Genomic DNA, 27,432 nt, shown 5'->3' on the forward strand with positions numbered 1-27,432 from the left:
ATAAGCCAGAAAGCCACTGGAAGATGGGAGAGTGACAGGTATCTCAAGGACAAGGTCATTACGACAGTCCTACAGAAGCCAAGTGCTGGACCTTTCTGTACTTGTCCTCCCTTCGATTTTTAGGCCAGGGCCTTACCTGCCTCAGAAGGGCCTCCGCACAGTCATCTGTCATGGGAACGTAATTAACGTCTCGTGTAAAGACTCCATTTGAGGGCGGATGCGCCATTATGTGTAAACACAGAATCAGAGCCAATATAGATCAAGTGCTATTAAACATTAGCTGCTATGCCTCTGCCACCTTGATCATCGTTAATTATGGCCACGGAATTAGACAATCGGCAGGACTTGCCTTGTAGACACTCCTTAACTGATGGGTAGTTACATGTACAATGTTTAAAATGCCAAACTTAGTAAGAGCATCAGGCTTCAATGCTTATTTGGGAAATCTTTGTCCTCATTTAATGTTCATGTTTTAGTAGGAAATAAGGTAGAAGCTATTGTGTCAAGGCACAGTGTATTGTATGAACATGTTGAATACAGTATTGCATATATTGTAAGCACACTACACAGATGGACAACCTATAAGTGAACAGGGCATGCTAGATATACATTCCATAATATATAGTGCACAGGTGGAGAGTAAATGTGATGATACATTGTATAGACTTACAAAAGTGTTAAGCATCTACAAAGTCTTCCACACCTAACTAAAGCCTTTCTCTATTTAAAACTTCGCATACGTGTTATTTATTTTGGTGTGTGTGTGTGTGTGTGTGTGTGTACATGCAAGCACCCACGCACACTTGCCACATGGTTTGCGTGGAGGTCAGAGGACACGTTGAAGGAGACAGTTCTCTCTGGAAGGCAGAGGTGCTGCCTAGTTTCTGCTTTGTGTTGCTAATATGTTAGGGGAGTACGGGTACAGAGAAAGTAGTGGCCTTTCCTGGATGGACAGGCACATAGTGGACCTGGTTACTGGATTTTTAGGTCCAGTTAGATTTGGCCTTGCTCAGAGAACAGAACCATCATGGGGATGTTGGTGGGAAATGACATACCTTCATATAAACTGTAATCTAGGAAGTGCCCCTTTGGATAAGCTCCCCAAAGGAACCAAAAAGGTGCCAGGGTTTTGGTGTTTGTTTTCAGAGGACCTTATAAATGTGACCCAAGATGAGATGAAATCCTATTCTTTTTAAAAAAAGGATTTTTTTTATCAGTGTACAGATGTCTGCACGGTGTGTGTAGGGTTCTGTATACACGGCCGTGGAGGACAGCTTTGTGAAGTTGCTTTCCTCCTTCACTTTACAGAAGCGCTGAGGTTTAAGTGCCTTTACTGGCTGAGCCATCTCGCCAGCCCACAAGAAGCCCAGTTTACCTACAAATGAGAGTGGGGAGAACATAAAATCTCAAAAAACTTCATTGAACAGAATTTGTTTCATTTAAATAAAGCCACTCATCGATAGGAAAAAAAATGATTTCTTTATTATTATGTATACTGTGTTCTTCCTGCATGTATGCCTACAGGCCAGAAGAGGGCACCAGATCTCATTATAGATGGTTGTGAACCACCACGTAATTACTGAGAATTGAACCAGGACCTCTGGAGCCATCTCTCCAGCAGCCCCCAAAGCCCATTTTTAAGATGGTATCATGATTCTGGCTCAAAGAGCCATGCATGCCTCTGTCTCGCCTTCCTCCACCATTCTTAAAGCAGGTACCAACAACCAAACATCACAGCTTTTAAGAATGGGATTTAACTCCCGACGAGGAAGAATCATGAGTCAGCAAAGCCACCGTCTTTTATGTCACTACATAAATTATAGAATTATCAAGAGTGATTGGGTGAGAAGAGCTGGTTCCCTACTAGACTCATTTGTTCAACCATTAATGTACATTGCGCATGGAGGTCATTGCGGGAGGAGAAATGTGGCATTCATTTTTAACATTTGATCCCAGAGGCTCCTTCTGAGGCATCCTTATGTCAAGTTCTTGCCAATTTTACACACCCGAAGCCACAGACACAGTCTTCTACAGCGGGCCCTCTTGTCGGCTTGATTGTTCAAATCAGCCAGCCTTCAACAGTCACTTTAGAAGGCATTTCCTCTTCTGCTTGGAGGACACATGTGTTTTAGTTGCTTTGACTAAACCCTTATAAAACACCACAAACACCAGTCCACTTGATATAGAGATTTTCAAACACGGGGAAATAAAGGGCGAATGAGAAAACTGCAGACAAGCCAATTAATTCTCTTTGCAGATTTACTGTGTGCCCAGGGAGAATTTAACTTTTCTTTAGCTCCTTATTGCTGCGATGTACTTTAAAAAAATTTTTTTTCTAACCCCCCTTTCAACAACAGAACCGCTAAAAAAAAGTCATTCTTTTTTGAATTTGTGCTTTCTGAGCTCAGATCTTTTCATGCTAGCGGTGAGAACCGGGCCTTGAGACTGTTATTATTTCTCATGATGATACTACCAGGTAATGAGTGTTTATCCATTCTCATGCTCTTGTTCTGGTTCCTACTATTAGCCATGCTAGCCTAGAGGGGTCTTGTACCAAAGGTAGATAAACAAAACATGAAGGATTTGGACGGAGCCTCCTGGCTATCTAGCAGTGAGCACAGCATTTCCAACAGCTGTTTATGAAGTCCCGGGACCTGCACACTTTCTTATCAGCACAGTAAACCCTACCTATTTATGTCTGCTCCATGCCTTAAAGACATTAATAAATGTTCGCTTTTGCTACTCTGGCTAAGACTCAGCTCTCAGGCACCTGGCATGGTGAAAATTAGACCCCGATGAACTCACTCCTGCAGTTCGAACCTTTGCAGTGAGCATCATGCGATTGAACTTACACCTTCAAAACCCAGACTGCAGAAACAATGTGGACTCTTGCCCCGTGCCTGCTGGGCCTCTACTTTAGGTAGTTTAGTAAAGTTGATGCTTTGGATTCTGAGCACAGCAACTGCCATCGTGTATTTGGACTCATCTCAAGGTCTTGGGGAAATTTTAAGAGGTTCTACTTCTTTAGGATTAGCCTATCTATCCTATATACTCTTTGTCTTCGTTCCAGAACCCAATGGGACTCTCAGTGTACAATAAATTGCGAGCATGGGAAAGCTGTCCCTATCACTTATCTGTCATGTGGTGGCATGGGAGAGGGAGAGCTGCCCTGAGGTCAGAAGGACAGGAGAGCTGCCCCCGCCCTCCACCAGCTGCAACACTCAGGAGAGCATGTCCTGCACCTTGCCTGGGCAGCAGAATAGAGCCAACCCCATTGGCAGAGGTGTGGGCGACTCCGCCCTGAAGTTGTGAGCATGGAAGAGCTGTCTCCTCTCTTCACCTGTCATGTGGTGGCATGAGCAGGAGAGAGATGCACCCCTCCCCACCTATCAGCGCCTGAGGCGGGTGGGAGAGCTGACCCTGAGGTCATAAGAGTGGGAGAGCTAGCCCTGACCCTCATCTGCTCCAGCACTCGAGAGTGGCCTCTACACCATGCCTGGACAACACAGTAGAGCTGGCCCTGAAGGTGCAGGTGTGGGAGATGCAACCCTGAGGAGATGAAAGAAGAACTGTCCCACTCCAAGGCAATGCAGGGGAGCTCACCCTGACAGTGAGGACAAGGGAAAGTTTGTGGGGTTGACCAACCTTGCTACTACCGATACCCAGAACCAGGGTTATGGGTCAGACCACCCCATTATCCACCTCATCTGTGATGTGCTAGAGCATGTGAAGGGACTGGTCCTGCAGACCCAAAGGTGCAGGATCTCCAAAACACAAGGTAATAGCGGGATAACTAATAGAAGTTCCAGTGAGGGCCCAGCATCAATTGTATAACAGATACCAGAGGCCCCGAACCAGACCAGTGACTCTCTGCAATGAACATTTGCAAGCAAAGATATATGGACGAAAGGGTTTACTGCGTGACTCACGGTGTCACACTACAGCTTCCATAATGAGATAACCCCATTTTTTCTTTTCTTTTTTTTTTCTCTTAGATTTTTATCTTCGTGGGGGACAGGGTTTAGGGGCAAAAGGTAGATATGCAGGGATGGGAAATGAATGGGATCAAGATGCAAGAAAGACACAAAGAATAAATTAAAAATAAGATTCTCAGCTGTGTCTATGTGTGTGCGTGTGAACATGTGTGTATGTGTTCACGTGCACACGCACATGTGAGTGCCTGTGTGTGGCATGCACTAGAGGGCAGAGGTCAACCTCAGGCGATATGCCTCAGGACCTATTCCTTCTTGTTTCTGGTGACAGGGTTTCTCTTTCGACTGGAGCTTGCTGATTCCGTTAGGTTGGCTGGCTGGCCAGTAAATCCAGGGATTCATTTGTCACTGGCTCTTGAGCTCTGGCATTACAAGGGCACACCAACATGCTATCCTTGTTAAATGGGTGCTGGAGATAGACGCAGGTCTTCTTGCTTGCATGACAATGACTTTACTAAATGAGTCATCTCTCTAGCACCAACAGCTGCATCTTAAAAATGCTTTCCTGATATTCCTAAGCTCTGGCACCCATGCGGTATTTGTTCATAGCCTATCACATAATTAAGAGAATTCGTTCTAGGATGGCTTGAAGCCTTGTTTGTAATGCTTTAACTTTGGCTAAAGCATTGGACAGACAACATCTAGTTATCTTCTATGGAATAACATGTGTGTCTTTGCCGTCCTGCATGGGGAAGAATATGGAAATTTGTGAAGACATTAAATACTACTATCAGTGTCCAAGTTCCCGAAACTGCACTGCTACAAGATCCTCAAGGCAAACTCTGGAAGAATTGTCCCTGCTCAGGGGAGTTGGAAAGTGCCCTGTTCTGAGAGCCCATGCAATGTTTTTGTGAAGATGTTTGGTTTGCTGCACCAAAGGCAGCGCTGGCAGAGCAGTCAGATAAAGATTGCAAAAGGACACATCCCTAGAGACCCATGACCTAGAGTCATGGTGCCTTTGAGACTTGAATATTATTGAAGGATAAGTGTTCATTATATCAAGGAGGGAATTTCATGAAGTATAAATGAAGGATTCTGTGCTCCTTAGATGAGGGGCACAAAGCATTTTTGGGCAGTTTTATGGTGGCTAGCTGGGTGGTCCATGATGCATGGGTTGTAGTCCACAAAGTGTAGGTAAAGGTTCCATGATGTCTTGATGAGGTATTGCGATGTGTATATGGAGTGTTCCCTGATCTGCAGATCAGGGCTCATGTCTATAGGTAGGCAAATCTGCAATTCACAGATATAGTTTTCCTGAAGCTTTATGATCTATAGATGAAAAGCTTTGATATATAGATGGGAATCCCATGATGTGCAGACAGGGGTCTATAATTTGTGCATAGAGTTTCTATGGTCTATATAGATGGAGTATCTATGACCTATGGATGAGGCACTCAGGTTCTAGAAACAGAGGATTGCATGACATGTAGACAAGGGTTCAACAGTGCATAGCTAGGACTTCTGTGATCTATAGACAGAGGCCCCATGATGGATTATTGACAGTGGTGCTGAGAGAACACAGTTCCTAGAAGGAAGGGGTTTAGGCTGAGTAGGAAGACAGAAAAGCTTTTATGGTAAACCTTAAAAATTGTTTATTTTCATATATTCTCCCATGAACTCAGACCCTATCTAGGACAGGTTTTCAATTTCATCAACCCTGATTCCCATTTTTACATTTGGCCCCCACCCAGCTATAGGGTGCACTTTTTAAGGGGCTGAGGCAAGAGGATAATGAGCCCCTGGCACGGCTATACTGCTGTGGTGTGATGAATGGCCCGCAACCCTCGAGCTGCTCCATGCCCTTCATCATCCAGTCGGAGTGGTTAGCAGACTGTCAGAGAAAAATAATTTAGCAGCCATGGCTTTAACGGATGTGCTGCATTCCGGGGTCAAATGACTATTACAAAGTAGTAGCGCTGCCTGGCTTCTCCATCGTGAGAACTCAGAGTTGACAACATGAAAGAAGGACGCATCACACCCAGAACTCACTGATGTCCTTCAATTTCACATGGTAGGAAGCAGAAGAGAGAGATGGGGTGGGTGTCCTAGTAAATAGAGAATCCCCGGCCTGCCTGGGAGCCTTGCGGGGAGCTCTGGCCTTTCTGCAAAGTGGCATCAAGCTGCGGCAGCGTGAAACAGCACAAGGGCTATGCCCACAATTGCTGTCGGACCTTCTCAAGTAGGCAAGAGAGATGAGCTGATCCAGTTCATGCCAAAGGTCATGGGCAGTTTCAGAAAGGGCTCATTCTTCTGCACAGCCTTGAGTTTGGGCAGTAGGAAGGAGACTGCTTCTGTGGCACTTCTGCAAGCTTGATTCCTTGTAGCAGAGAGGTGGAATGGGGGGGAAGTCAGAAAAATAAAAAGACAAAGGCATAGGAAAGAGAGGATGCAAGGTCACATAGTTTCTTGCTAGTGAGTGTGCAGGAATGGATCTAGAAAATGTTCTTGCTTCTTTCTCTAGCCCATTCTGTTCACTGGGGTTATGCATTTATTTGAGCATGAACTGAAAGGCAAGACTGATGAAGTTTATGGTTTACCCCCTTTCACTTGCTCCTTAAGTCATTATTACATGTGCAATAAATGCTTGAGGTGAAGTAAATGAGTAGGAATTAGATAGAGTAGGAAAAAAAATAAAACCACTGTCCCTCAAGTGGGACTCATGTACAGTGTGTCTTTTCTCTCACTGAAGATTTTTGAAAAACAGTACATCGTATGATCAGGAACACAGCTCAGTCAAGAGAGTGAATGTTCTGCAAGCATGAGGCCCCAACTTTGAATCATTAGTATCCACATAAAAACAGGCAATGGTAACATGACCTATAATCCAAGCTTTAGAGAGGTAGAGACAGATGGATCACTGGGGCACACTGGCCAGCTAGTCTTGTCAAATTGCTGAACTTCCCGTCCAGTGAGAGATTCTGTATCAAGAAACAAGATGGAGGGGCTGGAGAGATGGCTCAGCAGTGAAGGGTGCATGCTACAATTGCAGAGACCTCCATTAGTTCCCAGAATCCACATCACATGGCTCACAACTACCTGTAACTCCAGGTGCCTCTTCTGGACTTGGGGCCACTGCAGTCATTTTCATTTCCCCACATATACACATAAATAAAAAAATAAGGTGACACGTGATAGAGGAGACATGCCACATTGGTCTCTGACATGCCTCTACATGTGTGCACACACATGTGTGTACACACTCACACATATACACACCCAAACATATACACAAACATGTGCTGCAAACACACATACACAAAGGACATCTGCTCTCGCATCTTTCCCATGCCTGCTTAGAGTCAAATATAAAATGAACGAATGAATGAATGAACGAATGAATGCCCTATCCAGTTATTATTCAGGCTGAAAGAGCCCTTTATGCTCTTTGTGGCTTCACACATATCCCTGAGCAGTATCTGGCATTTTGATGACACCCTGAATTCTTTTATGGGTTCTTTTATCTTCAAAAGCAAAATAAGGGATTCTATTCCAGGTGCTGTGATGTCATGATGGTGGCGATCACAGCAATAACTCACAGTTATTAAGTACTTATGATGAATCCCACACGGGGCTAAGTGCCTTTTAACTATGTAAAGTGTTTCTTTCCTTGATTGATGCCCAGAATGAATAAAAATAATTTTCTGTATCGACTACATTAGAGAGACCTACAAATAAGTCTCAGAGTGATAAGAGAAAAGATAATTTGCATAAATAAGCAATTATAGAACTTGGCAGAATAAGGTTGTCTTAAGTGGTGTGAGAATAGTTCTTGACATGCAGGCAGTGCTACACAGGCACCTTAAACACGTGGAGGTAAACTCCTGTGAGAAAGCAGACTCACAGGACTGGGGGTGTAGCTCAGGGGGACCACTTGCCTAATGTACCAGTGGCTCTGGGTCTAAATTCCAGTATCAGCAAGAAAGAAAAAATGAAATTAGACCCACCATTATATTGGCAAAACGGGGAGAGATCCTTTTCTCTTTCTTTCTTCATCTCCTCCTACTTCCCACTCCCTCTCTTATATAGGCCAGGCTGACCTTGAACTTGCTATGCGGCTGAAGATAACTTTTAACTCTATCCTCTCGCCGACACATCCCTGGTGCAGGGATTATGGACATGCACTTCCATCCCTGGTTCATGCAGCACTAGGGGGTTGAACCCAGCTTCGTGAATGCTGGGAAAGCACTAGACCACCTGAGTCATAGCCGCAGTTCCCTAATTCTTATTTCTAGCTTCTCTGCCTTCCAGCAGCTTTTCTTCCGATGACTCTTGGTCTGTGCTAGTGTCTTACTGGGGACATTCTCACCTTGTTGGAAACCATAATCATAGAGGTTCTGGCCACTCCCAGTGAGACAATTTCCATCTTGGTTTGCTTACAGTAACTAACTAGAAAATCAGCCCAGACCACCAGCCAACACACTTTTTTTTTTCTTGGTTCTTCATTTTCTAAGTTACTGGAGGACCTGGTGAATGAATCTTGCCTTCCTTTCCTGCAGCCTGGATCTCTGGGTGGGGACAGAAGACCCTGCGTTCTGCTGGCTCCACTTGTTTCCTGCGACCCTGGTTGTCTTTCCTCCCTATAGTTGATCCCATCATTGTGAAAGTTGCCTAGCTTCATGAGTTCTCTTATTACTTCTGCTTGGTTGCTGAGTTGATGAACTCTGCTTTCTTAATATTCCCATGATCCTTTATCAAAATAAAACAAAACAAAACACCGGCAATTCCTCTCTCTGTGCTTAGGAAAGGGGCCTTTTCAGGAAGGCCAGAGCTTTACCATGCTCTTTTCCCAGACACTGGGCTCCGGAGAGGGGCAGGCCCATTCCCCCATCACAGCAAGAATAGCCCAACTCACATCCATCTTTCCACGGACAGGCAGCTACCCGAGAAGTCTCACCTGTGGCAAGAGGTTGCTTTTACTCCTGCTGGGTGTGTGGCCAGGCAGCCGGATGTCGAAGAGGGCCTGCAAAGCAGCTTGTGCTGCTTGGCCCTTGGCCAGCTTCTTGCTGCGTCCAGAGCCTTCGAACGTCCTCCCGTCCACGCACACAGCCATGACAAAACTCTTGACTCGGGGCTTCTCGGCTGTTTCCGAGAGGCATACATACCGCAGACCTGAGCGTAACTCATTCAACACCACTACAGGGTTCCTCTCGCCCAGAGCCCCGGGGGCCAACCTGGACCTGTCGGGCAGAGCCTGGCCCATGAGGTCCAGTGTGTGGTAGAACAGCCGTCCTCGCCGGTAGGTGGAAGACAGAAACTCTGGGTCGACGGGACGACAGCCCGGGAAGTCCTCATTTCTTGAAGATGGTTCGAACTCCTTGAACAACGTGTCTGGGAAGTCAGCCTGGTCAGAGGTGAAGTCAGTGCATGAACTGGTACTACTGCCCATGGCCAGGTGGGCCTGAAACGCATTGGGGAACTGCACGAAGGACTTCAGGGCCATCTCTGCTGCCCGCATCTTGGCTTTCTTTTTAGTGGGTCCCGTGCCTTCAAACGTGAGCCCGTTCACTTCTACAGCCACTGCGAAGACTGGGGCATGCACTGGGCCCGTCTGTGACACCATCCTGTACTGCAGACCCGGCTTCAGCTCATGCAGCTGGACCAGGGCATTCTTGGGTGTCATAGACCAGGAGAGCTTCTTCCAGATCAGCTGGAGTTTGCAGAAATGGCCCGCGTTTCCTTCCTCCAGTGGCCTTTTCCTTTTAATGCTGGGCCCGCTGCCTCTGGCCCAGTCTCCAGGGGGCGGGGCCCTAGTCCCCAGGTTGCTCACATTTCGGTTTTCCTTCACTTCAGCACTGCTCGTACCTGGAGGTGAGAACAAATTAGTCATGACCCAGGGCACTGGCAGGTCACTATTAGTGACAGAAACCTATTGCTAATGATGGCTCTGGAAGGCTGGGAATCCAGGCTCATGGGTCTTTGCCATCAGCGCCTCCAGCCAGTCTGGGAAAGGTGCTGTAGTGCCTTGTGCAAGACTCAAAGGAAGAGGAACACTGGGGACCAGTTGCCTATGGAGGAAAGACTCCATCATCGGGCAATCCTCAGAAAGTCAGGCCTGAAAAGATATGAGGAAGAGACAGGAAAGGGGTGTGTCCTCTGCATGGGCTCACTCTCTGTTGTCTGAGCTATGATGATATCACTTACGAGTGCCTACTTCCTCTGCACCTACATTATCTCTTAAAAATCAGACAGACGAGTAGCCCTGCCTATGCATGGTTTGGGGCAACAACAGACATTAGAAAGGCTTTTCTTGAAATGATGAGCACCTTCCTGCCTCATGTGCTTCCAGGGCTATCAGGTGTGTGATTGATGCTCGTGATGCCCTTAGCACTGAAGATGGGGGTAGGGCTTTGTCAAGAATATGTTCTTTCATATCAAGCCCAATAGAGTTTCTCAGACCCTGCCTCCCAAATCACATCTGGGAGTAAGAAATGAGACCTGAGACCTCCATGGAGGAGACAGCTAGGAGTCAATCAAATGGAGGCACAGCTGCCTTTTCTAAACACCCGCATGCTGCCTGTGTAGGCCAATACAGTTGCTGGGCCTCAGTCATGCTGGTTGGTAACAGAACTGGAGAGTCCGAGGGGCTCATAGGGCCTGGGCCAACCAGCCCCATGCTAGCTGAGACAACTCATGGGAAGCCATCAAAAGCCACAGGTGCTGGGATGTGGCCTGGGTTCTTGGTCTTCTCTGCCACAATCACCTGGGGCTTCTTAATAAAGTGCACAGACTAGAAGTCCTTTGTCCTTATAAATAAAAATACCACATGTTGACATCTCGAGGTTGGAAACGGTTCTAAATGAACCACATGGTTCAGCTGCAAATCTGGGGCTCTACTTCCCCTACAGGATAGAAGGAATCCTTGGATTACTCTTCTGAGAGCCTTTCCATTTTAGCCAGGCAAACAGGAAAAACAGACCAAAATGTGATGTATTTCTTAGGATATGCACCCACAGATCAGTGGGAATGAACACAGGCACAATTCCATGGCAAAAAAAAAAAATTAGGGACACCCCCTGACAACCAAGAAACACTACATACTCAGTAATATGTCATTAAGGATGCATCCAAGACCTGAAATTAATAAAGATGTTCACTGTAACATAATATTTTAAAATTGAAAATGTAGGAAATATCTAACTTCCTATACCTGGAGGAATGGTTAAGTTTCAGTAGACTCAACAACAGAATGATATCCAACAGTTATATCTTAACGGACTCTATATGCTTCAACATAAATAAAACACATCAACATGTTAAATGACAAAAAGAACTTGCCAAATTCCATTGAGTCAGATAGAATGTCATAAGAATACTCATGTGACATATTATTTGTGTAATCAGACTTATGAAAGAACTGAAGACAGTTATATCATAAAGACATATTCCCATCTCCCAAAGGAGGTGGAGGGAGGGAAGGAAAAGAAATGGATAAAGAATGTCTTCATTTGTACTTGTAACATTTTCTTTCTTTTTAAAACAGTACAGTGTGTGTTTGGTGTGTGTGTGTGTGTGTGTGTGTGTGTGTGTGTGTACACCATGGCACGTATGTGGAGGTCAGAGGACAACTTGCAGGAGTCAGTTCTCTCTTTCCTTCCCGTGGATCTCAAGGATTTAACATGAGCCATCAGGATTGGTGGCAGGCATCTTTATCACCTGAACCATTTTGCTGATCTAACATTTTGTATCTTTGCAAAAAACTAACATAAAGTAAGTTCACCAAAACCATCATTCGCTATAACTATATATTAAACTATATATAGTCGACATTTATCTATCTATCTATCTATCTATCTATCTATCTATCTATCTATCTATCATCTACCTATACACATACACACACACACACACACACACACACACACACACACCCTGAGGCTGATCTGGCTAGGCATAGCCATGCCCAGGTGTGCACCTTCCATGCATTCCCTCAGAGGCTGGGAGCTCTCAGCTCTGTGGCAGGTGTGAATATGTTGTTGTTGTTTTTTTGTTCTCACTAAGCTGGTGGAAACTCCAGGTGAATTTCCCAGTGAACCCACAACTTCAAAACAGACATTGAATTCCTGGCTGGCTGCTGACACATGGACCTGCTTCTCTTGTGCAGCCTGAAAGTTACACATACACACACACACACACACACACACACACACACACACACACACACCATAACTGAGTGAAGATGAATTTAAAGATAATTTAAGACTAGTAGACACCTTCAATGACTATTTTCTAATAAAGTTGTCCTGTTTAGAAAATTCCAGTTGTGAACTGCCACATGACCATATAACCCCTGCTGAACTTTGCTAGGGTATAAGATTTGTGCTTCTAGAAGCTAAACTCTCAGTTTTATTATAATAACCCAAGGATTATGCCTTTGAATAGTCTGGCATCATCAACTGACCCATCAGCCTCTATGCATTCTGTTGAGAACCTAACTTTTATATATTTCTTCTTCCTTAGTCCCTAGTTAGTGGCTTGTATGGTCAACATTTTATATGCAGGCAGGCAGAAGCTGAGACTCAAGGAGTTGAAATAATTTATTTATAAAGGTTGTATGCTGTGTTGTGTTCATGATGGGACTCGGTCCTAGGAATCTCACACTCCTCTCATCTGTGCAGTGGCTGTATGTTGATTTTATGGACACAGAATGGTTGTGACATTTTCTTGGCCTTTGTAGATTGACACCCCTTCCCAGGCCATCTGGATATAATGAAACCAAGTCTACTCCATGTGTGATGAGTCCTGGGGCTGATCTGGCCAGGCAGAACCGTGTCCAGGTTTCCGTACACCTTGCACATGTCCTCAGAGGCTGGGGGGCTCTCTGTGGCAGGTGGGAATGTGTGTGTGTATGTTTTTTTTTCTCATTAAGCTGGTGGGAATTCCAGGTGAATTTTCCGGTGAACCCACAACTTCAAAACAGACGCCGAATGCCTGGCTGGCTGCTGACACACGGACCTGTTTCTCTTTCGTGTGGCCTGAAAGCTACGTAGGTTGAGACCTGCCAGAATGGGGGCTGTGTGCCTAACCTCTCAGTTTATGGCATTGTTGTTGGAGAATAATGAAGAAGAAGGGACAATTTCACAGCCACAAAGGATGCCTTTGAAAATCAGGGGCCTTTCAGAGGTATCCCGACATTTGAGAATGTTTTTTTCAGCATGCACTCTACTTCCTCTCAGCTCAGAGCTAACCTGTTGGTCATAGCTATCATGTCTTTATAAAGAAGTCCAAACAGTCCTTGCTAGGATGCTCCAGTGGGGGGCACTGGGCTCTGCATTGAAAGCGAGCTCAGCTTCTGAGTTTAAATTTTATCAATTGTGAAATGGGCTTACTACTATCTCTATCAATTTGCTACTAAAAGACTATTAGGCTTGGGGAGGTTAGTTTGTTCAAAAGTGTGGACCTGGGTGCTTTCTCAGTTATAACCATGCAACACTCATTTGTCATGGATCTCAGCAAAAATAATTACCTTTTAGATAGCAAGTGCTAAATCTCGGCCGTTTGTGTTGATCGTTGTGAGCTCTGGGTTATGCACACTGCAATGGACTCTGCCTTTTAGGGTATTTCAAGGCAAGGGAGAGTGTACATTAGATTAAACCATGTGATTTTTCCCAGACTGAACTCAAAATGGAAAATAAAGAGCAAACAAAACAATTCCCAAATCCCCACATCAGATTGCCTAGAAACCTGCTTGGAGCCTTCTAATTTCTTATTGATTTCTTACAATGTGGGGATTCAATAAGTGTGCCAGTGTGATTATAGTGGCTAGCATATCAGATGACCTCTGCTGTATCTTGAGAATCGAACTCAGAAAATAATGTTTTTGTTCTATACAAGGTGAAATCCCTTTTATTTGCTTCTCTTCTGTAACTCTCAATATCTTACTACTGTTGTAGTTGGAACTCTTTATATAAACATTGATTATTAAACCATGGTGTGAGTCCCTTTCTTCTTGTGTGTGTGTACGTGTTGGTACATGTGTGTGCATGTTTGTATATATGCACATATGTGCATGTGTGTGTGTGTGTGTGCGCGCGCGTGTGTGCACAAGCGTGGAAACCAAAGGTTGATCTTGGGTGTCTTCTCAGTTTGAGACAGGGTCTTCAACTGAACATGGAGCTTGTCAAGTAGGTTAGAATGGTTGGCCACAAAGCCCCTGATCTTGCCGTTTGTTTCCCCAGCATTGGGATTACAGGTGCTCCCAGTACACCTTTTTATGCAGGTGCTGGATATCAAACCCAGGAGTTGTGCTTGTGAAATAAACATAACCATATGAACTATCTGTCAGTTCCTATGAGCTCCTTTCTTAATAATCAATAATTAGTGCAGTTGATTTAAAACTATAGACATTGGTCCCTTGGACAAGGTAGACTCTCTGGAATAACATTTTCCATGGTGATATTACTAATGAAAACGTGTTGGTTAACTGATCCTCAGAGTTAAGCAAGTACTTCAGAGCCCAGCTAGACTTAGGTTGTGGTCTCTGTCCTGGGACCCTTAGTACTTGAGGTGGTTCAGTGCCCACTTCACAGGGTGTAGAGTTAAGCAGCTGAGAGATCAAATGAAGCCTTTGTTGTTTATGATTATTGGAATCCTAGGCAGATCATTCTGTGTAAACTTCATTTCTTTAAATGGCAGAAAATGAAGATTTTACTTATATTTGCTTTATCAGTTGAGTGGAAGTGAATTAAGTGAATCTATGAATCTATCTATCTATCTATCTATCTATCTATCTATCTATCATCTACCTACCTATCTATCTATGTACATATGTATGCATGTTTGTATGTATGCATGTATCTATCTATGTACATATGTATGTATGTATGTATGTATGTATGTATGTATCTATCTATCTATCTATCTATCTATCTATCTATCTATCTATCAGACTTAGCAAAAAGACCACAGCAGGGGCATTTAAAGTACATCATGGAAGCAGTCAGTGCAGGACCTCCTACTTCTATCCATACCCAGCTTCTCAAAGGTGTACAGAGAGAAGGTTAAATGGTTCTTTGATTTCTCTGGTGTGCTGAATGGTAGATAGCGACTTTACCACCCAAAAATGTGGACAAAAGAACAGCACCTGCTTCCTAAGAGCAGAACAAAAGACTTCCCTGGTCTTGTCCTTTGCTTGAGAAGGCATACATTCATGCCTATTAGATTCTAGTGCACTGCCTGTGTATATCCATTCATGTGGATACAAGCCCTACCTTTATTCCTTGGGCTCCTTTATGCCAATGGGACCAACACAGACACAGGTAACACTCATCTTGTGACAAGATTGGAGACAGAAGGACCCTTCTTTACTCCAATATTGCCTGCTGCTATTCATATCCATTTGCAACCAAGCCAGGTGCATCTGGGCATTTTCCTACTGCCTTTTCTGTGGACTCTTTATAGTTCTAACTCTGACATACACATTCATATTTTCCTCTTTGTGCAGAAGGCATTAAATATGTTCCACTCCCCTCCTCTGACCCAGGAAATTATATTCATTTTTTTCTCCATTTAGTTAATAGGTTTTATACACCCAATTGTCACATATAATAATCGACAGATTAGAAAAGTCAGGAGATCAAAAAAAAAAAAACAAAACAAAAAACCTCTGACTTCCACACAGTCTGGAAGAGTTAGTTGTGAAGGCACTCACTAGGGGAGTAGTGGGGAGATTCTTGCATCCTACAAATAAATGAGGAGGACTGTGTAAACACTGTGGGTCTTGTGCTGTCAGTTCCCAGCCCTGCCCAGTGGTTCTTGTACTGGCAGTCCGCGTACATTCCTGGGTTCTGAGAGGACATGAGGACTTTCTACCTGCTCTGTTCTTCTTACCCAGTGGGTACTTTGAGTATTATACCTTTCTCTGAGTGTTCCCGGAGGCACTGGGTGTGGAATTAGCATGTGCTTACTGCCCGAGAGAGCAGACTAGACCTTAGGAGATCTAACCACAGTCACACATACGTGTGTATATAGAAGTGGATATTCATGAGTGTATCAGACCTACCTCGGGATGCTGGGATGCTGAGGAGGCAGAGAGGGAAGCAGAATGTTGCAGTAATTCTGCGGTGACAGAATGGCTCTTCTGTCACTGCAGATGGCTTACATGTAAGAGTCTCATCTTGCATTTCTCCCCTTAGAACATTCCTGATTTGGGTTCCAAACACCTTTCCTGATGAAACTCGCTCCCAAGGAGACAACATGCATGGCTTCAGTGCCCAAGGTTCTTCTGCTTTGATATATACAGTGGCAAATTGCCTCATTCTTCAAGACACCGTAAAAGAAGACATCGCAAAACTGTGACTCCCATAAGGTCTTTTCAGGGAGTCACATGTGTCTTCCCATCATGGGAATTAGAGGAAAAAAAAAGCAAGCAAATAACTTCAGCCAGCATTAGATAAATACTGTAAGCAATGGTAATAGGACAATCACGCGCAATTTGAAGACCGCCAGGCACTGGAAGAAAATGTCTAAGTCAGGAAGGCATCTGTATAGGAAAATGAAAAATGAAATTATTTCCATTCTGCTTCTCTCACACCTGGATTCTTCTCCAGACAAAATGTGTCGGCAATTATAATGCGAAGTTTAAAGTCTAATGCATGAAGGAGACACATTTTGGACACGAAGAAAAAAAATTGTATATTGTCATAGCTGTGGCTATGTATTTAGTTTCTAAATAAGTCTGTAATTTGCAATTTGTTAAGTTTGATGATCTGGACTGATAACATTCAGGAATTGTTAGACAAGGTGGTGGTCGGGTGTTAAGTGAGAGCATATTGCTATCATCCCTAAGACGTCATCCTTGCTTGTGGATTTCTTTATGTGCCCCCTACTTCTCTGCTGGCTCCCTTGCAGGCCAGAATCTTCTACCTGGTTATTATGTACACCCAGCTTCCTCTCATGGCTTGGCATCATTGAGATAGTATGCATCACTGGTAATGACACTGTCTTGTCTGCGGGTCAGGAGGGCTCTGGAGAGCCAGCCATCCAGTGCGCCACGCTACATTTGAAGAGATAATATTGTTCCTGGTGAAGGTTATTCGGCTGCCAAGCAGTCCTGGTTTTAAAAACAGAACAGCTCCTCCCAGATGACAGGACTTAACAGCAGCAGAATGGCAGGCAGCCTGGTCCTTCCTCCAGACAGCAGAGAGGGCTTGGTGTGTGGAGGGTCAGGAGATAGCCTAAACAGTAGGGTGCATGACAGATAGGTTCAAGCTGAGGTATGCAGGAGGTAGCACAAGCCTGGCATTTGCTTGTGTATGTGGGTGCAACAGTTTGTCAGCTTGAGCAGATTGTTAGAAGGTGCCTTCTTCAAAGGCTCGTCATGAGTAACCACGATGCTGTGATGTGTGTGCATGGAATTCAGGGAAAAGCAGGTACAGTCAGTAAGGAGATATCCTCTGTTAGAGTCCAAGGCAATATGAAACTCTGGGTCTCAGTTGTCTTTGAATCTGGGTCAAATCCTAGCTTCTGAGCAGAGGGTGGGGCATGGGCAGACAGGGACACATTACTTCTCAGTGTTGCAAGGTGAAGCCTTCTCAGACTGAATGATGAAGGCAGGCATGTCTTGAAAACACAGTATTGTATGAGTCTCCCAGCTCAGATCCAGCCTACTGCTGACTGGCTCCTAGATACCAATGGTCTATAGGCAGAGCCTAATGGGTGTGTAATGGATGTCTCGGGGCTGTGTTTCTCTGTCTCTCGAGAAGTTCACAGCTCTAGGCAATGCCTTTGATATATCCCATGTTGCTTGGATCTAGATTGCTGCTGAGAGGCATTCTTGAACAGTTGAAAACATGTAAATGATTAGTCATGAAGTGTCTTTACATTAGAGTAGCACAGACACAACAGATCCGGAGGACGCTAATGCATGAAGCATGGGACCAGTGGTTGGTTATATGTGCTTCCTCTTCCCACCCTAGCTTCCACACACATGTTCACAGACACTACCCATATGTAAACATACACATTTACCACAATACCATTCTTACACACTACAGACATATACATGACAAACACAGTCATGCCACATATATGTAGATAAACATGAATACCACTCACACCATGGACATACGTATATCAAACATGAATGTATAAAAATAGTTTTCTAGATAAACTAACAGCATTTAGAGAGGCAGAGAGGTCTGAGCAGAAGACATAGTGGGTAAAGCACTTGCTATACAAACAGGAGGATCTGCATTTTGGTCTCCACCACCCATGCGAAAGTCAGGAGCTGCCATGGGTGTCTGTAACCCCAACAATGGGGTGTAGACAAAGGTAGATCCCAGAGGCTGCTTGACAGATAGTCTGATAGAGACATGAACTTCAGGTTCAGTGAAGAGACACTGTCTCAAAATGCACAAACAAAACAAAACAAAAAAAATGAAGGGAGAAAGATAGAGGAAGACGTTCAATATCCTTGCCTGGCTTCCATATACACATGCATTCACAGTCACATGCACTTATACACACATGCGGACCCCCCAACATACCTAACCACACAATCACACATACACAAATTAATCCATTAATCAAAAAATGAGGCTCCCCAAGCACTTCAAAAGCATTTTAATGTATAATAAACAATTAAAAGTTATTTTATCCGTAAATTTCTTTCCACTAGCCAGTAAACCAAATTAGAGGAAAATAGCTTGAATTGCAAGTATCACCCATCTTTGATTGAGCATTCCTTGTGTTCTATGTCCCTACTTCGCGTCAACCCTATGCCTTTCTGAGATGGTAACTCCCCATTCCCATTTGTAAGCTCACAAGTTCAAGAGCAAACATGCCTTCAGAATTCCTTGATCCCAAACTATGTTCCTAATTTCTTAACTGGTCAGCCTCAGGAGCAGGCGCAGCAACAACTGTGGCTGCTGAGCCTGGGGCTGGTGGTGTTAGTAGTGGTGGTGGTGGTGGTGTGTGTGACTTTTTCAGTGTCCCCTGGACAGAGCAGTGATGTTACAAAGGTCTTGAGGTTTTTAAGATCTTGAGCCTTTAGTTACTTCAGGAAAGTGGCACCCCAATTTCTGTACATTAGAACCTGTTTGCTTCTCTCTCTCCAGAAGTTCCCTAGGTAACTCCCTGCTTTCTTCTCCTGATTCAGCTGGCCTCCCAGCAGCTCCAGGTGGAGAGAGCTGCAAACAGAATTCAGATTCCTCTCATGTCAGAATAAATTTGGCCAGACAATATGCTTTTTAATTCCTAGTTTTCCAAGGTTTCTGAGCTAGTCATCCAGAATTTGACTGATCTGAGAATTTTTAAAATTTGGATCACCGAAAGGATATACACAACGATATGTCAAAATTTTGCTTCAAACCATAAGCCTTGCTAAGAGGGGAGCCCAGAAATTCAGGGTCCAGAACCCCTGTCTAAACCCAGCCAGTTTCTTCCTCTATCCCTCTCCCTCTCTCCCCTTCTCTAGAAATAAAAAGATCCAAGTAGAAAGTTGTGACCATCTGGCAAGGTTCTGACCTTTGAGCTCTCTCAACTTTGCTTTTGAACAGTGAGGTAGGGAAGTACGATGGCTACTATTCGTTGCCAATCTCACAGGATCTAGGCATGGTTTCCTAGGAGAAAGTCTTTGTTCACATACGTGAGGGAGTTTCTAGTCTTAACTAAGTGGGAAGACCTTCCCTAGATTGGTGGCATCTTCCCATGGGTTGAGGTCCTGACCTGAGAAGAAAAAAAGCAAGTTGAGCATTTGCATTCATTCCTTTCTGCTTCCCAATGGAGGACTCAATGTGACCAGCCAGACCATGCTCTGCAGCCACGACTTTACCACCATGATACCCTTGGATCATGAGTCAAAATAAACCCTCTCTGCCTTAAGCCGCTTTTGCTGGCATTTGCCATAGCAATGGGAAAAGTGACTAATTAAAGGAAGAAATACCCATTTCTAAAAGCATTAACAATTGTCTAGAGAGAGGATGCCCACAATGATATGCTGTGATTCTTAGAGGCTGATGGCAACACAGACAACATTCCCATGGAAATCTCTGCTAGTGGTTTTGCTTGATTCAGCCAATTATCTTAGCAACCAACCACCAATAGCACCTTGCTTCCTTCACATTCCACGACAAGCACATTCTTAGCTCATTTTAGTTGTAAAAGAAGTCCATCTGTTAGGTGGTGTTAAGACACAGAGAGGTGTTCTTGTGGGATGTTTGGACTTCTTTTTAAATGCGTGACGATATACGATGGGTAAGAGAAGAGCACAGGGCAAGCCAAATACTCCCAGAATTCTCCCCTCTTCTCCCCTCCCCTCCCCTCTCCTCTCTCCAGAATTCCCCACTCCCCTCTCCTCTCCTTTCTTCTCCTCTCCATTCTTTCATCCTTGTCTCTTCTCTTCTCTCCCCTTCTTTCCTCTCTTTCTCAGTTTCTATTCTGAGCTCTCCCTTTTGATCTAAGAGATGAATATGACCTCTTCCCTAAACCAACCTCAATATCAGACGCCTAATGCTGCTGCTGCCGCGTCTTCTCTAGCTTCATGCCCTCGAAATGTTTCAATAGAAAACCCTTATTTATCGTTTTTATTGTTAACGAACTGTAAAGTCCATTTTGCAATCATTCAGATTTTTTTCTATAGTTAGGAGAATGAAGAAAAGGAAGAAGAGGATTACCTAAGAAAACTAGTTCATTTCCCACACTGTCTGGGGCTCTTGGTCACACATTACTGATATTTTCTTATCTTTAAGATGATGATGGTGCTCCAGGTAAGCACAGAATTCCAAATGAGGTCAGGATGTTAGATAAGACTGGCACTTTAGGTAAGGGTAGATTTCCTGGTGTTGGTAAGTAGGTAGGCGAGATAAGAAGGTCTGGACAGGAATGAGGCTGCACACACACCAACTGTGGATGAGAATAGGGTAGCTGGTAAAGATGGGGCTGCAAGGGGAGATGGGGCTTTAGTTTAAGGGTAGAACTTCCACTGAGAGTGGGAATTCAAATGAGGACAGAACTTCTAGTGCAGATTCAACCATAGGGATGAGGGACTATAGTCAACAAGGGAAGACGGTATTCCAGGGGAATACGAGACTCTGGGTGGGGATAGGACTCTGCGTGAATTTGGTCCTGAAGGTGAGGATGGATGCAGATTAGGGAGGATCCTAGGTATAATTGGCACTGCCATGAAGGATGTGTAAATTTGGTCCGATAGGTGGGGTGACCTGATGGTCAGAGTGGGTTGCAGGTAATGCTGGTACCGTGTTAACAATGGGATTACATGTGGGCACGAGGCTGTGGACGAGGATAAGTATTTGTGTGAGTTTGGTCCTGAAGATGAATTTCAGATGAGGACTAGACTCTGTGTAAGGACTCCATTCTTCAGGTGATGATAGTTTACTAGTAACTATGGGAATAGGGAGAGTGTGGAGCCACAGGTGAGGATGGAACTATGGGTAAGGATGTAACTATGGAAGAAGATGAATCTGCTGAAGTCGGGAGCAGGGTCTCCTCTACCGGATAAGATCAGCCAGTCCCCTTTCCATGGCTACAAGGCAGCCGAGAAAGACAATCCCATCTCCATACACATTGAGTGAGGACCACTCTACAAGAGAAGTGGGGTTGCTTACTTAGATTGTCTTCATCCTCCGTGTTTGTGGTTCCAGGACTTAGGTACTTGAAGGGAGCGAGGAAGGTTGACAATATGCTTACTTTGTCTGGAAAGAGAAAGAAGAGGAAAATGCACTTTTGACATCGAGTTTCAGGAAAACTCAATCCTTTCATATGTTCTGATTACCAAAAGATTGGATGAGGTAGGAGGAAAGACAATCGTGGCTCGTCTTTCTGGCTCCATCTTTTATTGGATATTTGACAACATTTTATCAAATTCCTCTCTCCATTCATTTTAAAACTCTCTGTGAGTTCGAGGCCAGCCTGGTCTAGAAGAGCTAGTTCCAGGACAGGAACCAAAAAGCTACAGAGAAACCCTGTCTCGAAAATCAAGAAAACAAAACAAAACAAAACCATATGATTTCCATCTTTCTTCCCTTCTTTATTTGTTTTTGGTACCTTCTATGCTCTTGTTCCACATCCTTGAAAACTTTAATTGCATTCAGGAGAAGAACCTTTCATCTATTCACAGGTGGGTGGGCTAACACCTATCGTGGAACGTTTTAGAAAGTTAAATTAAATAATTTCAGAATTAAGAGAGAATTGTCACGCAAAGGATTTTCCCAGCTCCCCCACTCGTGTAACATTTGCTCTGAGCTCTTGAATGATATACATGAGGTAAAAATAGTAGAAAGTTAGAAACACACACATGCACACAAGGGTCAAGTCACTTAGTGGGTATATTAGTAGAAGTACTAGAGGTGAGGATTAGGCCAGCGTTAGGTAGAGGTCCTGAACCATCCTGGGGATGCTCAAATGTCATTGACACTGATGGAATTCCAGGGACCCAGCAATAGCTGGCTTTCTTCGTCCCTCTTGTCCTGGTTGATGTTTATTTCACTCTGTAGCCTAGGCTGGCCTTGAGCTCGATATTTTCCAATCTCAGCCTCCCAGAGACTAGAATTACTTCTGTGCACCAATATGCCCAAATGGCAATTCCTCTCTTAAACAGAGAGGTGAAGGAATTCTAGGTGGGATGTGTTATTGGAAAACACACTTTAAAATAAGTAATAAAACAAGTCAAAATTTCTTATTTTAGAGGATTCCACTGAGCAAACTATACAGCAGAAACTGCGAGTGTCTGCTCATACGGCACCTGCTCTCTATCGCCAGAGCCTCAGTGCAGGAGACTCTTGGGATCCCCAGTCTCCTTGTGTCTGTTTCGTTATGATTCTGGACCACAGATGAAAGGACTCCCATAACTTGTTTGTTGTGATACTTGTTAGAGCCATTGCTGATCTTCTCTTAAACTGGTTGGGGCACTGGCCATGAAGGACTTGGCTGCTGTGCTGTGCAGGGGTCTTTCCTTCTCCTCTGCAGTCTTTCCCACTTGAGGGCAGGATGTTTTAGTGGGGGTCACTGTGTTCAACATTGCTTCTTGTCTCTTGCTGTTATTACAGCGGTGGCCTGCCTGTATCCGTATTCCCATTTGCACTTGTACCTTGATCCAAGGGCAGATACCCATGAAATGCTCACTGGTGGCTTTAACTGCCCTTAGCCTTCAGGTGACCAAACTCAGGATGGAACGTGCTCTTTTCTTCCAAGGCTGAGCCTATTTTCTTTTTAGCCAAGCTTTCCAGAGGCCAGGGGAGATCACATTGAAATTCATCTCAGAGCCTGTTAACAGCTGTTGTTTCCAGTAGAGACAGGCACCAATATAGTGTTCACACAAAGAAAACAATAAATAACTCTAATATGAAGTGCCCGCCCCTCCTTCATTCTACCAAACACGAAGGATCAACTCAGCAAAGGCATTGCTCCCCCCGAGTTCTCATCGCCCAAGCTCATTTACTCCAACAGAATGAAATACCTTGCTTGAGTTATAATTTCATTAAGTGAGTCCAATAACGTTGCACAAAGACTGTGAAGCTCAAATGATTTTGTCTGGAGGATCTTGAAATGAAATTATAATTTTTTTAATAAAGCAGGAACACCAGCAAAAACCCCCACAAAATATACCAAACTATTTCACAGCAAAACTGTGAAAAAATAAAGGCTGTTTCAGATCCATCCAAGTCTTCACTTTTTGTCATTGCTGTTTTTTTCTCATGTCTATCAAACAAAAAGAGTGCATCCAGTTAAAACCAAATTTCAGATGAACAATGTTTTTCAGAGTCCATGTATTCTCCATATTGCGTGATGCAAGTATAAACCAGGACAAGTATTTATTGTTTATCTGAAGCTCATGTTTAAGGCAAACAGGTGTGGACTGACATTTCTCTAAGGAAGATATTCTACTGGCCAATGAGCACTTAATGATTACTATCAGCAGTTACTGAGGACATATAAGTGCAAGGAAAACCACAATGAGACATCACACCACACCCACAGTATAGCTATTGGAAATGTTCAGAAAACAGAGTCCTGGTAAAGGTGTAGGAAAAGTCAAAGCCTGAGCTCTGCTGATGCTGACACGAAGCAGAGTCTGTGTGAATGCAGCCATCCCTCTTGTAGCTCCAGAGCTTAAAGAACTAAGAGCTTCGCTTCACAGTAGCATAGAGACATAGGTACTAGTGTCCACTGTCAGATGAATGAATAAACAAAAGTAGGGTACACCCTCATTGTGGAGTAGTGTTTAGCACGCAAAAGAAAGAAGCCATACAATTTCCTCCCATATGGTTGTAATTATGGGCTTTAGAGTAAAAGACAAATGCTGTATGATTGCATTTTATGCACAATCTGAAAAGTTGAAAGCACTGGGCTGTGAGAAAGCAGATGCCAGTTAAAGAATGTAAAGCTTTCACATATGAGAGGACAAGGTTCTGATTCCCTAACAAACAGCATCATGGCTGTAGGTAACAGCAATGCATTGAACACTTGCTACTTAATGAGATTAGATTTTATGTCCTTAGTGTGCACACACACATGCACACACACACAATGGTAACTATGACTAGTGATGGTTATATTAACCTAACTATGATAATTATACCGTATATATATTAAATTATAATATGATAAGCTTTAAATATATATAATTTCATGACCCGATTAAATATTTTTAAATTAAATTAAATCATAACCACATCAAAGACAGTAAAACTTAGCTGAATGTCCTATATTTTCTTTAAAAATATTTATCTATTTTATGTGTGTGAGAGTTTTCCTTGCATGTATGTATGTGGATCACATGCCTGCCAGGTGCCCTTGGAGATCAAAAGAGAGTATTGAATCCCCTGGACCTTTAACTATGGATGGTTGTGCCTTACCATGTGGACACTGGGAACTGAACCTGGGTCTTCTGCAAGAGCACTTATGCTCTCAACCACAGAGTCATTTCTTCATCCATCAACTAGCCTATATTTTATCTAGTAGTCCTAATGTCTTTTGAAGTCTTATTTTCTCTAGTAGATTTTATATCTCAAGAACCAGCTTCTACCAATCAAATGAAGGCAACCAAATAAAACAGGGAATTCAGATATGCACAATTAAAGAGCCAATTATTATCTGCTACCAGCATTGCTTTACACAAGAGAAATACATCTTCATTCCAGAAATAATGGTGTTTAAAATAGAACTTAACACATCATTATAATATTCTCAGAAAAGGGTGAACAATTACATTTTCAATGTACAGAAAAACTGGAGCTAAGTTATTTGATGTCAGTGTCTTTCCTTATCTCCTCCTGGATGCCTCTTGTCCATTCGACATCTTATTCAACTGGCTCACTGTGGATGGAACTTCAGTACTCAACTGGTTCTCATAAGTTTCACGGACATCTTTTGAAAGCAGATTTCATGCAGATTGCTAAATGAAAGATAGAGGCCATATTTCCTTTGACCCAATTCTCAGCATTTTGTGTATATGAAGAATTTTTTCCTGCATTGGAGTTTTTCTTTTTTTTAAATTGATTTTATTGATCTATACATTTTTCTCTGCTCCCCTCCCTGCCTTTCCCCTCCCCTTCAACCCTCTCCCATGGTCCTCATGCTCAAAGTTTACTCAGGAGATCTTGTTTTTTTCTACTTCCCATGTAGATCCATGAATGCCTCTCTTAGGGTCCTCATTTTTGTCTAAGTTCTCTGCGATTGTGATTTGTAGGCTGGTTTTCTTTGCTTTATGTTTAAAAACCACTTATGAGTGAGTACATGTGATAATTGTCTTTCTGGGTCTGGGCTACCTCACTCAATATGGTGTTTTCTAGCTCCATTCATTTGCCTGCAAATTTCAAGATGTCATTATTTTTTTCTGCTGTGTAGTACTCTACTGTGTAAATGTACCACACTTTCCTTATCCATTCTTTGGTTGAGGGGCATTTAGGTTGTTTCCAGGTTCTGGCTATGACAAACAATGCTTGAGCACATGTCCTTGTGGTATGATTGAGCATCCTTTGGGTACATATCCAAAAGTGGTATTGCTGAGTCTTGAGGAAGGTTGTTTCCTAATTTTCTGAGAAATCACCATACTGACATCCAAAGGGGCTGTACCAGCTTGTATTCCCACCAGTAATGCAGTAGTGTTCCCTTTACCCCACAACCTCTCCAGCATAAGTTGTCATCAGTGTGGGAGTGTCATATATCAATCTGTTGATTTCTTTGGTTAAGTAATAAGCAAACTGCTTGGCTCATAGTTTAGAACATAGGTGGGTGGAGTAAACAGAACAGAATGCTGGGAGGAAGAGGAAGTGAGCTCAGAGACTTGACAGCTCTTCTCTCTGGAGCAGAGAGACGCCATGCCCCGCTCCCAGGCAGACGCACGCGATGAAGCTCCGACCCAGGATGGACATAGGCTAGAATCTTCCCAGTAAGATCGGTGCCCACAGATTATTAGAGATAGGTTGATCGGGATATCAGAATTAGCTAGTAAGGGCTAGAGCTAAAGGGCCAAGCAGTGTTTAAAAGAATACAGTTTCCGTGTAATTATTTCGGGTAAAGCTAGCCTTGCGGGCAGCGGGGTGTTGGGGACGAAGCCCCACCACTCATATTACTACACATCAGTGTTTTTGATCTTGGCCATTCCTACAGGTATAAGATGGAATCTCAGAGTTGTTTTGCTTTGCATTTCCCTGATGACTAAGGATGTTGAGCATTTCCTTAAGTGTCTTTTAGCTATTTTAGATTCCTCTGTTGAGAGTTCTCTGTTTAGGTCTGCATTCCATTTTTTTTTTTAAATTTGGTTACTTGTTCTTTTGATGACCAATTTCTTGAGTTCTTTGTATATTTTGGAGATCAGACCTGTCTGATGTGGAGTTGGTGAAGATCTTTTCCCATTCAATAGGCTGCCATTTTGTCTTGTTGACCATGTCCTTTGCTTTATAGAAGGTTTTCAGTTTCAGGAAGTCCCATTTATTGTTTCTCTCAGTGTCTGTGCTACTGGGATTATATTTAGGAAGTGGTCTCCTGTGCCAATGCATTCAAGATTTACTTCTCACTTTCTCTTCTATGAGATTTAATGTGGCTGACTTCATGTTGAGGTCTTTGATCCATTTGGACTTGAGTTTTGTGCATGGTGATAGATATGGATCTATTTTCATTCTTCTACATGTTGATATCCAGTTATGCCAGCACCATTTGTTGAATATGCTTTCTTTTTTTTCCATTTATGTTGTTTGCTTCTTTGTCAAGAATCAGGTGTTCATAGGTGTGTGGATTAATATTTGGGTCTTCAATTTGGTTGCATTAGTCGTCCTGTCTGTTTTTATGCCAATACCAGGCTATTTTTAGTATTGAAGTTCTGTAGCAGAGTGTGAAGTCAGGGATCGTGATGCCTCCAGAAGTTGTATGAATTCTATTTACACTTCTGGTTGCCTCTCAAACTGACTTGTTGGTGATGGGCCAAGGGGTTCTTCATGGAATAACCTGGAAGAACCTGGCTGGATCCTTCCTGCTTTGAGGCCAT

At 43.5% G+C, this 27,432-nt stretch overlaps 1 protein-coding gene across 1 annotated transcript in view; it reads right to left on the minus strand.

The window, feature by feature from the left end:
• The window catches only part of Adarb2 (adenosine deaminase RNA specific B2 (inactive)), a 568,842-nt gene that overhangs the window by 162,847 nt on the left and 378,563 nt on the right, over positions 1-27,432 (minus strand). Inside the window, exons 2-3 of the mRNA XM_041630701.1 lie at positions 21,554-21,640; positions 8,887-9,794 (exon numbers count right to left, since the gene is read on the minus strand). Of these exons, the coding sequence (XP_041486635.1) occupies positions 8,887-9,794; positions 21,554-21,640 (995 nt within the window). The remainder of the gene's footprint in view (positions 1-8,886; positions 9,795-21,553; positions 21,641-27,432) is intronic.

The sequence above is a fragment of the Microtus oregoni genome, unplaced genomic scaffold (assembly GCF_018167655.1).
Source record: "Microtus oregoni isolate MIOR12 unplaced genomic scaffold, Mior012 000035F_ref0000213, whole genome shotgun sequence".
Taxonomy (NCBI): Eukaryota; Metazoa; Chordata; class Mammalia; order Rodentia; family Cricetidae; genus Microtus; species Microtus oregoni.